At 46.1% G+C, this 12,446-nt stretch overlaps 1 protein-coding gene across 1 annotated transcript in view; it reads right to left on the minus strand.

The window, feature by feature from the left end:
• LOC311103155 (protein GREB1-like) overlaps nucleotides 1-12,446 on the minus strand; it is a 49,323-nt gene that overhangs the window by 18,942 nt on the left and 17,935 nt on the right. The window contains exons 2-7 of the mRNA XM_084144705.1: nucleotides 5,198-5,358; nucleotides 4,947-5,054; nucleotides 4,633-4,809; nucleotides 3,538-3,720; nucleotides 822-938; nucleotides 467-613 (exon numbers count right to left, since the gene is read on the minus strand). Coding sequence (XP_084000831.1) covers nucleotides 467-613; nucleotides 822-938; nucleotides 3,538-3,720; nucleotides 4,633-4,809; nucleotides 4,947-5,054; nucleotides 5,198-5,351 — 886 coding nt within the window. The 5' untranslated portion in view covers nucleotides 5,352-5,358. The remainder of the gene's footprint in view (nucleotides 1-466; nucleotides 614-821; nucleotides 939-3,537; nucleotides 3,721-4,632; nucleotides 4,810-4,946; nucleotides 5,055-5,197; nucleotides 5,359-12,446) is intronic.

Here is a 12,446-nt window from a genome sequence, read left to right on the forward strand (position 1 = left end):
TGAGAATGAGACAGCCAGAAAGAGAGGGAGAGAGGGAAAGAGAAAGAGAGAGACTTTTTACTGTGCTGCTTTTATTGAGATAACAGTCTGAGGGAGATAGAGGGAGGAAGAGAACGGAGAGAGGGAGAGTGTTGCTGAATGAAAGGGGGTCTTAACAATGGGGGCCCACACACAATACAGCCGGCTCCTACTGGGCACTTTAGACTGTTAAAACACAGGAGCTCTCTCTTTCAGGGGGAGGTGTGAAGATGAGGGGGGGGGGGGGGGGGGGGGTACAATGACATCACATATTTAAAGCCATGCCTCCTACCCCATAGAGATGCTATAATGCATATGTCATTCTATGTCATACCCCTTCATAATACATAAACACACACACACACAAGCGTGCACACACACACACACACACACACAAGCGTGCACACACACACACACACACACAAACACACACACACACACAAGTTACCTATAACTGTGGGTCTCCCTGGTCCATTGGATAGTACGGCCGTCTGGGGCAAAGGATTCTGGGATAGGGGAGTGTGGCTCCCATTGGTCAGGGGAGGGGGGAGGTCAGCCAGGTGAGGGTGGCCGATCGGATCTACAGGGGCGCCGGCTTGAGGGACGGAAAAAAACAACAAACATGGTCATCTAGCAGACAGTTTCATAGTGTGTGTGGGTGTGTCTGTGTGTCTGTGTGTGTGTGTTATGTATGTGTGTGTGGGGTTATGTCTGTGAGTGAGTGTGTGTGTGTGTGTGTGTGTGTGTGTGTGTGTGTGTGTGTGTGTGTGTGTGTGTGTGTGTGTGTGTGTGTGTGTGTGTACCAGTGTAGCTGCCGGGTGTGTGTGCAGGGTGAGCGGTGACCGCTGGATTGAGGAGGTGCTCGTCTGAGATAACATGACCATCAGAGGCGTTGGGCGCTGTCTGTCTCCCTCTGCTCTCTGAAAAGAAGACGCACACAGTCAGACACACAACAACACACAGCAACACAAACACACACGCGTACAGATTAGCATTTGGCTACACACACACAGTCAGCCAGGCATACAGAAATACACACAGTCAAAACCATCAAAACACAGTCAATGCTCCTGTACTTACACAGCGTTTGTGTACTAATTTGAGAGAACGTATGGCTATTTTCCGAAAGAGCACTAGAGTCACTCCAGTGACTATGTTAATGCCAACTGAATACAGTGGGGGAAAAAAGTATTTAGTCAGCCATCAATTGTGCAAGTTCTCCCACTTAAAAAGATGAGAGAGGCCTGTAATTTTCTTCATAGGTACACGTCAACTATGACAGACAAAATGAGATTTTTTTTCTCCAGAAAATCACATTTTTAATGAATTTATTTGCAAATTATGGTGGAAAATAAGTATTTGGTCAATAACAAAAGCTTCTCAATACTTTGTTATATACCCTTTGTTGGCAATGACACAGGTCAAACGTTTTCTGTAAGTCTTCACAAGGTTTTCACACACTGTTGCTGGTATTTTGGCCCATTCCTCCATGCAGATCTCCTCTAGAGCAGTGATGTTTTGGGGCTGTCGCTGGGCAACACGGACTTTCAACTCCCTCCAAAGATTTTCTATGGGGTTGAGATCTGGAGACTGGCTAGGCCACTCCAGGACCTTGAAATGCTTCTTACGAAGCCACTCCTTCGTTGCCCGGGCGGTGTGTTTGGGATCATTGTCATGCTGAAAGACCCAGCCACGTTTCATCTTCAATGCCCTTGCTGATGGAAGGAGGTTTTCACTCAAAATCTCACGATACATGGCCCCATTCATTCTTTCCTTTACACGGATCAGTCGTCCTGGTCCCTCTGCAGAAAAACAGCCCCAATGCATGATGTTTCCACCCCCATGCTTCACAGTAGGTATGGTGTTCTTTGGATGCAACTCAGCATTCTTTGTCCTCCAAACACGACAAGTTGAGTTTTTACCAAAAAGTTATATTTTGGTTTCATCTGACCATATGACATTCTCCCAATCATCTTCTGGATCATCCAAATGCACTCTAGCAAACTTCAGACGGGCCTGGACATGTACTGGCTTAAGCAGGGGGACACGTCTGGCACTGCAGGATTTGAGTCCCTGGCGGCGTAGTGTGTTACTGATGGTAGGCTTTGTTACTTTGGTCCCAGCTCTCTGCAGGTCATTCACTAGGTCCCCCCGTGTGGTTCTGGGATTTTTGCTCACCGTTCTTGTGATCATTTTGACCCCACGGGGTAAGATCTTGCGTGGAGCCCCAAATCGAGGGAGATTATCAGTGGTCTTGTATGTCTTCCATTTCCTAATAATTGCTCCCACAAGTTGATTTCTTCAAACCAAGCTGCTTACCTATTGCAGATTCAGTCTTCCCAGCCTGGTGCAGGTCTACAATTTTGTTTCTGCTGTCCTTTGACAGCTCTTTGGTCTTGGCCATAGTGGAGTTTGGAGTGTGACTGTTTGAGGTTGTGGACAGGTGTCTTTTATACTGATAACAAGTTCAAACAGGTGCCATTAATACAGGTATCGAGTGGAGGACAGAGGAGCCTCTTAAAGAAGACGTTACAGGTCTGTGAGAGCCAGAAATCTTGCTTGTTTGTAGGTGACCAAATACTTATTTTCCACCATAATTTGCAAATAAATTCATTAAAAATCCTACAATGTGATTTTCTGGATTTTTTTCTTCTCATTTTGTCTGTCATAGTTGACGTGTACCTATGATGAAAATTACAGGCCTCTCTCATCTTTTTAAGTGGGAGAACTTGCACAATTGGTGGCTGACTAAATACTTTTTTTCCCCACTGTATGTTAATGTGAGCTCTACTTACATGTTAATGCCAACTTCATATGTTAATGTGAGCTCTACTTGCATGTTAATGCCAACTGAATATGTTAATGTGAGCTCTACTTACATGTTAATGCCAACTTAATATGTTAATGTGAGCTCTACTTACATGTTAATGCCAACTTAATATGTTAATGTGAGCTCTACTTGCATGTTAATGCCAACTGAATACGTTAATGTGAGCTCTACTTACATGTTAATGTAAACTCTACTCTAGTTACTGTAGGTCTGAAACTCACCCCAAACCCTCTTCCTAATCTGTGTGGATTAGACTTGATTTACTGTCTCTCTGCCTCATATCCTGTATACCACAGGTATTATCAGGAATACAGTAACAGTCTAGCCACAGGCTCCGACCCCTCTTCACCCTGACCCCAGTCCTGACCTCTCACCCCAGACCTCTGTCCTCCACACCTGGAAAGACAGGTCAGGTCACAGACCCCAACTCTCCTACAAACTCCAACTTAGACCCCTGTCCACAGAACGACAGCAGAGATACATTGAAGGAGAGACTGACCCACTGACCTGACCCCTCTCTCTTTCTCTCTTTCTCTCTCTCTCTCCCTCCCCCCTCTACCTCGCTCTCTTTCTCAATTCAGTTCAATATACTTTATTGACATGGAACGTTACAACACTTACATTGTCATGGAAAGATCACACATGAAAATATCCCCCCCCATCCCCTCTACTCCCCCTGCTTGTCTTACCGAGGCCCTTCCAGGAGATAGCAGCCCCCCTGACCAGCTGTCCATGGCTATTCCTGTACAGGTGGTACTTTAAGTGCTTCTGTTTCTTGGGCTGGGTGCTCAGCTTCAGGTTGATGTGGTTGGAGAACTCAGTGAAGTAGCGGAAGCCCTTCTCTTCACAGCCCATACAGTTCCCAGAGAACCCTGAGGATGACAACACAAACACTGGGTCAGTGTGTGTGTGTGTGTGTGTGTGTGTGTGTGTGAGTGTGAGTGTGTGTGTGTGTTTGGGAGTAATAAACCTTTTCTCCCGTAGCGAGAGAAAGAGTGTGTGAGCGATAATGTTTCCATGGTTACAGGTCAGCTGGGTTGTGAGATGGTGTGTGTTGTGCGTGTGTGTGTCTAGCAGAGCCCAGGTTGAGGGACTAATAATGTGTGTATGTGACTTCAGTCAGGGTACCCTGACTGTTCTTTATAGCCTCTCTCTCTCTCTCTCTCTCTCTCGCTCTCTCTGTCATTCTCTCTCTCTCTCTCTCTCTCTCTCTCTCTCTCTCTCTCTCTCTCTCTATGTCATTCTCTCTCTCTCTCTCTCTCTCTCTCTCTCTCTCTCTCTCGCTCTCTCTGTCATTCTCTCTCTCACTCTCTCTCTCTCTCTCGCTCTCTCTGTCATTCTCTCTCTCTCTCTCTCTCTCTCTCTCTCTCTCTCTCTCTCTCTCTCTCTCTCTCTATGTCATTCTCTCTCTCTCTCTCTCTCTCTCTCTCTCCCCTTCTCTCTATTTCAGCTTCGTCAATGCCTCACTCACTCCCTTTCCTTCGCCAGCCCCCACTCTTCCCCTTTCTCAATGTAGCTCCTGCCAACCCCACTCTCCCTCTCTCCATCCATCTCACTGTAAACCTCACTCCACCCAACTCTTTCGCAATCTCTTCAATCTCAATCTCTTTGTCCCTCTCTATCCTACCACCTTTACTCTCTTTCTTCCTTTTCCCTTCATCTGGACCAAGGGTTGCCTAGCCCTGCTATAGTCTGTGCTTTCTATGTGTGTGTGTGTATGTGTGTGTGTGGGTGTGTGTGTATGTGTGCGTGCATGCGAGTGTGTGTATCTGTGGGTGTCTCACCCAGCAGTGCGTTGAGTCCTCGTTCGTCGGGCAGGAACCTGCGGTCGACGGCACACACCAGCAGTGTGTCTGGTGCACTGGGGGACTTGGCCCCTACCAGCAGGAACCCTGGGGCCACGTCCAGAGGCTCTGATGCCAGGGAGGACAAACGCAGGTCCCTACCGGCCTGGCAGAACCCTGAGAGGGACACACACACACACAGACTGTTACCCTAACCAGACAGACAGATCTCTTGCCCCCAGACGGAAGCCTAAGACAGGAGACAATGTATACAGTGAGGGGGGCAGCCCTGAGGGAACCATGTGTGTTCATACCGTCCGTGGTGCAGCATCCTTCTGGCGGGGGCTTCATATAGTATGGAACGGGGGGGCTGTTGGACTCTGAGCCATCTTCCTCCTCCTCCTCCTCATTCTCCACCCGGCCTGCTGACACACATTCTCATTACAGAGTGTTCCAACACACACACACACAAGCGCGCACACATAGACACATACACGCATACAGGTGCAGACACACGTACACACGCACTCAAACACATACGCAGCACACACACACAGACACACACCATTGTGCAGGGGTGGCTGCTCTGCCTCCAGGTAGAGCTGTGAGAAGACAGGCCGTGGCACCACAGTGTTGGAGCGGAGTGAAGCCTCTATGGAGTTATGAAGCACCTCCTCAAAACGTGTGGTCCTCAACTGGCCCGCATACGAGTTCCCCATCGCAAACCTAGACACACAGGAATGCACACACACACACACACACAAGTTCAACAAGACCTTGTACATTACTTCTAACAGTTTACCATAATCCACCTACACACACACACACACACACACACACAACATGGCCGCACACATCCAGAGTCATATCTCTCTCTCTCTTTCTCTCCCTCTCTCTTTCTCTCAATAATATATATGGCTCTGTTGTCACTTCATCTGTCACACAACCTGGACAACCTTTCTGGCACTACATGCTTACCCCAATCATTACTTAGACAGGGTGAACAGTGGCGCTCAAAATCTCTAGGCGGCATTCTGCCTTCTCCCTACAGTTTTATAATAATAAATAATAATATGCCATTTAGCAGACGCTTTTATCCAAAGCGACTTACAGTCATGCGTGCATACATTTTTTTTTTTTTTTTTTTTTGTATTTTTTTTTTTGTGTATGGGTGGTCCCGGGGATCGAACCCACTACCTTGGCGTTACAAGCGCCGTGCTCTACCAGCTGAGCTACAGCCATTAGCTTCGCTCATGTGAACTACAATCCCGACACTGTGTTTTAACGTTTAGAAACGTCAATAGTCATCGCTTGCGATATGGCTTTCGAAACATATGGCCCTTATCTTTCATCAGCAAGAAAGAATGCTTCAAATAAAAAGATACACTTACTGTAGATGGTTGCATCTTGTTTTTGGTAAACAAGCGCTGTAACATGGAGATATGGCCGTGTGGGAACACTACCCTTAACCCTATAAAGGTGTGTATCAATTTAACCTTTTATGTCATTTGTATTATTTCTCGCTGAAATGAAAGATAAGGTCTTTATGCTTCCAAAACCGAACTGCAAATGACGCGTGTGAATGTTCAGATTGAGCGTTGTGGCTCTTAACAAAACTCCCCCATACAGAAGACGCCTTCGTCCAATGACTCTTATGTATAATGTAATGTAACTGAGAGTCATGATCAAAGGCTAGGTGAACAGGTGAGCCAGTAACTGAAACCCATGTCAGTCAACGTCCTTTTTCAGGTCAGAAGAGTAATTGGAGCAACACGCAAAAAGCAGAGCCGCAGGCAAAATGTCCCCCAGAACCCAGAAAGGCTTGATTTTTTTTTTTTTACATCAACATTCAAAACACTTAAAATAAATGTCATTTTCTTCATGTGATTTTCTCCATTAGATATGTTGTGAAGAAAAATTACTAGCAACACAGTGTTTGGCCTCAATGAGAAGAGGTCAGATAAAAGGTCACTTCAGGATGGCGCTGTGACCCCTGCCTGGGGCAGTTGACCTCAGAAAGTGACAGCTGATTGGTTGCTTCAGTAAAACACAGGAAGAGCCAAACTACTCACACTTGTTGGGAGATTCTCAATTGGGAAAAGTCCATCGTCTCTTCAACTCCTCCGTCCTCCTCTCCTCCATGACCCAGAAACCGACAAGTGGCCGAGTGATCAAGGACAGTGTCAATTCGTTAGTAGGCGAATGAAGGATTCTGCTCCCCTCCTCGATTACCTACTTCGTTAGAGTATCCTCACACGGAAGTGTTTTAAAATCCGCCATATCCCCCTTTGATTCAGCTGTTGTTTTCTCAAAGGAGAAAACCATGCACACATTTAAAAACAATATCCGACTTATCCATTTAGCTATAAAATAATGTATTGCACAACTAGCTACATTTGTTTTGATCATTTTACACATTTCTTTTGGGATTCCACAGTTGTAAACGTCATTTGCCTGATGACATGTGAGTGAAGGAGAGTCTAATTTCATAAACATGTTTTGGGGTTTTTACATTTCCTCTCCTCGCCTCCGCTCCTCGATTACCTTTGACCTTTTTTTTCCAAAACAGGCGAAGACAGGACAGAGGACGGAGGAGGGCAAAGCTATTTGAGATTCCCTTTCAGTGAATATGATTAGGTAAAACAAACAAGAGAGAAGGGGTAGGAGGGAGACAGAGAGAGGGGTGGGGAGAGAGAGAGAATAGGGGGAAAAAGCTAGAAAAATAGTGCGATACAGAAAGAGAAAAAGAAAGGAAGTAGTCTGTTCTTTACACTGACTCTGGCACACACACATACACACACACACCACACACACACACATACACACATACACACACACACAGCAGCGATGGCAGACTCTGGCGCGATGGCTGTCCAATCTCCACCTCCATAAAATAATCAGCTACACAGTCACAGAGTCAGGTCGCCCTGACCTAAACAGCCTGCTCGGCTCAGCTCACCCCCACCACACACACTGACACACACAATGGTGGCTCAGCTCAGCAATGTGGGTAAACACAGCATGGTCAGCACTCACAGTCACTATTACAGTATACTACAATTCACTACAGACTACACTATACACACACTAACATTGACCATTCATACTAATCCTATACAATATACACTCACTATTACAGAGTAGCACACAAACCTTCACTACCTCACATACTCCAGATGAAGGCACAATGCAAAATGTAGGCCGTAGGGTACTATCTCTGATGGCCAATACTTTTTATGTTTACATTTAAGTCATTTAGCAGACACTCTTATCCAGAGCGACTTACAGTTAGTGCATTCATCTTAAGATAGCTAGGTGGGACAACCACATATCACAGTCATAGTAAGTACTTTTTTCCTCAATAAAGTAGTTATCAGAAAAGTCAGTGCTAGTAGGAAGAGACAAAGGCAGATTTTTCCCACACATTTTATGATGTCATATTTAAGATACTCTTTGAAGAGTAGGGTTTCAGATGTTTTCGGGAAGAATCAATCAAATCAAATCAGTTTTAAGAAAATAGAGTTAAGAAAATATTTACAAAATAAATTAATGTCAAAAATAGCGAGTAGCTATTTTCCATACAAAACTCTTCTCTATCCTGACACCCCAATTGTGGGGGGGGGTGTCAGGATAGAGAAGAGTTTTGTCTGGGCTGAGCTGAGTTGAGCAGGAGCTGACCCCCTGTAGGGGCAGTTAACCTCAGAAAGTGACAGCTGATTGGTTTCTTTAGTAAAACACAGGAAGATTCGTTGGGAGATTCTCAATTAGGAAAAAGTCCATCCTCTCCTCGACTCCTCTGTCCTCCTCTTCTCCGTGACCAGGGGAAACCGATAAGTGGCCGAGTGATTGAGGAGAGTGTCAATTCGTTAGTAGGCGAACGAAGGAGTCTGCTCACCTCCTCGATTACCTCACGCGGAAGTGTATTGCACAACTAGCTACATTTGTTTACATCACTTTACACATTTATTTTGGGATTCCACACTTGTAAACGTCATTTGCCTGATGACATGTGAGTGAAGGAGTCTAATTTCATAAATGTGTTTTTACATTTCCTCTCCTCGCCTCCGCTCCTCGATTACCTTTGACCTTTTTTTTCAAGAAGAGGCAAAGACAGGACAGAGGAGGGAGGAGGGAGGGGAGCAAAGCTATTTGAGATTCTACCATAGTTCCCCTTTCAGTGAATATGATTAGGTAAAACAAACGAGAGAGAGGTGGGGAGAGAGAGAGAATAGGGGGAAATAGGCAAGAAAATTTGTGCGATATAGAAAGAGAAAAATAAAGTAGTGTATCTTGTTGTGAGCAGCAGACGTTCACTAACTAGCCTGTTCTTTACACTGACTCTGACACACACACATACATACACACCACACACGCACACACACACACACACACACACACACACACACACACACACACACACACACACACACACACACACACACACACACACACACACACACACACACACACACACACACACACACAAACAGAGAGGAAGACAGAGAGAGAGAGAGAGAGATTTTGAATAGATTTTTGATTTATTAAGATCCCCATTAGCCGACGCCAATGGCGACAGCTAGTCTTACTGGGGTCCGACAGATAACGAAAAAGACATTACAGAGAAAATACTTTACAATTAACATAAATGTTTTAACATTAACATCTACTGTGTGTGTGTGTGTGTGTGTGTGTGCATGTGTGCATCTATCAGTTACACCTACAGTTGAAGTCGGAAGTTTACATAGACCTTAGCCAAATACATATAAACTCAGTTTTTCACAATTCCTGACATCTAGTCCTAGTAAAAATTCCCTGTCTTAGGTCAGTTAGGATCACCACTTTATTTTAAGAATGTGAAATGTCAGAATAATAGTAGAGAGAATGATTTATTTCAGCTTTTATTTATTTCATCACATTCCCAGTGGGTCAGAAGTTTACATACACTCAATTAGTATTTGGTAGCATTGCCTTAAAATTGTTTAACTTGGGTCAAACGTTTCGGGTAGCCTTCCACAAGCTTCCCGCAATAAGTTGGGTGAATTTTGGCCCATTCCTCCTGACAGAGCTGGTGTAACTGAGAGGTTTGTAGGCCTCCTCGTTCGCACACACTTTTTCAGTTCTGCCCACACATTTTCTATAGGATTGAGGTCAGGGCTTTGTGATGGTCACTCCAATACCTTGACTTTGTTGTCCTTAAGCCATTTTGCCACAACTTTGGAAGAATGCTTGGGGTCATTGTCCATTTGGAAGACCCATTTGCGACCAACCTTTAACTTCCTGACTGATGTCTTGAGATGTTGCTTCAATATATCCACTTAATTTTCCTTCCTCATGATGCCATCTATTTTGTGAAGTGCACCAGTCCCTCCTGCAGCAAAGCACCCCCACAGCATGATGCTGCCAACCCCGTGCTTCACGGTTAGGATGAACCAGACTTGTGGAGGTCTACAATATTTTTTCTGAGGTCTTGGCTGATTTCTTCTGATTTTCCAATGATGTCAAGCAAAGAGGCACTGAGTTTGAAGGTAGGCCTTGAAATACATCCACAGGTACACCTCCAATTGACTCAAATGTTGTCAATTAGCCTACCAGAAACTTCTAAAGCCATGACATTATTTTCTAGAATATTCCAAGCTGTTTAAAGGCACAGTCAACTTAGTGTATGTAAACTTCTGACCCACTAGAATTGTGATACAGTGAATTATGAGTGAAATAATCTGTCTGTAAACAATTGTTGGAAAAATACTTGTGTCTTGCAAAAAGTAGATTTCCTAACCGACTTGCCAAAACTATAGTTTGTTAACAAGAAATTTGTGGAGTGGTTGACATTTTTTTGAGTTTTAATGACTCCAACCTAAGTGTATGTAAACTTCCGACTTCAACTGTAGATGTCAGAACATATGTTGTAACAGGCGTTGTACCATGAGGTGTTGCTTTATTCGTTTTTTGAAACCACGTTTGCTGTTCACTTGCGCTATATAAGATGGAAGGGAGTTCCATGCACTCATTTCTCTGTATAATACTGTACGTTTCCTTGAATTTGTTCTGGACCTGGGGACTGTGAAAAGACCCCTGGTGGCTTGTCTGGTGGGGTAAGTGTGTGTGTCAGTGCTGTGTGTAAGTTGACAATGCAAACAATTTGGAATTTCCAAAACATTAATGTTTCTTATAAAAACAAGAAGTGACGCAGTCAGTCTTTCCTGAACTCTTATCCAAGACAGACTGGCATGAATAGTATTAATATTAGCCCTCTGATTACAATGAAGAGCAAGACGTGCCGCTGTGATGAGGTGATGTTGAAGGAGTCAGGCACAGGAGGATAAATCACAGAATAACAGGCTTTATTCCGCAACCACAGAGTTACGCAGTAACGCGTCAAAACACACTGGAAAATACAAGGCACAAGGGGAAATATCCCGGCGATACAAAATACAAGGAGCTTCACCGAGCTTCACTACTCTCCACAATAAACAATCACACACAAAGACAATGGTGCAGAGGGAACACTTGTACAGGTACTGATGAGGGGATATGAACCAGGTGTGTGTAATAAATAAGACAAAATAAATGGATGATGGCTAGTGGCTAGAAGGCAGGTGACGACAAACGCCAAAGCCTGCCCGAACAAGGAGAGGAGGCAGTCGTGACAGTACCCCCCCCCCCCCCTTGACGGGCAGCTCCAGCAGCGCACCAACACCGGCCTCGGGGACGACCAGGAGGACACGGAGCAGGGCGAGCCGGATGGCGACGGTGGAAATCCCGCAACAGGGAGGGATTGAGGATATCCCTCACCGGGACCCAGCAATGCACCTCCGGACCGTACCCCTCCCACTCCACGAGGTAATGAAGGCCCATCACCCGAAGCCTCGAATCCAGGATGGAACGGACGGAGTACGCCGGAGCCCCCTTGATGTCCAGAGGGGGTGGAGGGACCTCCCGCACCTCAGACTCCTGGAGCGGACCAACCACCACCGGCCTGAGGAGAGACACATGGAACGAGGGGTTAATGCGGTAATCTGGAGGGAGTAGTAACCTTTAAGTAACCACTTTTATTCTCCTCAGGACTTTGAATGGCCCCACAAACCGCGGGCTCAGCTTCCGGCAGGGCAGGCGGAGGGGCAAATTCCGGGTCGAGAGCCAGACCCGATCACCTGGTACAAAGACCAGGGCGTCACTGTGGTGGCGGTCAGTGTTGGCCTTCTGGCAACGCACAGCTCATTTGAGGTGGACGTGAGCAGCGTTCAACGTCTCCTCCGTGCGCCGAAACCAGTCATCCACCGCAGGAGCCTCGGTCTGGCTCTGATGCCACGGTGCCAGAACCGGCTGATAACCCAAAACACATTGAAATGGCGTTAGGTTAGTGGAGGAGTGGCGGAGAGAGTTCTGGGCATATTCGGCCCATGGCAAGAACACCGACCACTCCCCCGGCCGGTCTTGGCAGTAGGACCGCAGGAACCTACCCACATCCTGATTCACCCGTTCCACCTGCCCATTAGACTCGGGTTGAAAACCAGAGGTCAGGCTGACCGAGACCCCCAGACATTCCATGAACGCCTTCCAGACCCTGGATGTGAACTGGGGACCCCGGCCCGTAGTGCCGGAAGACGTGTGTAAACAGGGCCTCCACAGTCTGCAGGGCCGTAGGGACACCGGGCAGAGGAAGGAGGCAGCAGAATTTGGAAAAGCGGTTCACAACAACCAGGATGGTGTTGTTACCTTGAGAGAGGGGAAGATCAGTAAGGAAGTCTATACACAAGTCACAAGTGACAAGTCACAAGTGGGACCATGGCCGTTGTGGAACTGGTAAGGGCTGT

The sequence above is a fragment of the Coregonus lavaretus genome, assembly GCF_964263955.1.
Source record: "Coregonus lavaretus genome assembly, chromosome: 27".
Classification (NCBI taxonomy): domain Eukaryota; kingdom Metazoa; phylum Chordata; class Actinopteri; order Salmoniformes; family Salmonidae; genus Coregonus; species Coregonus lavaretus.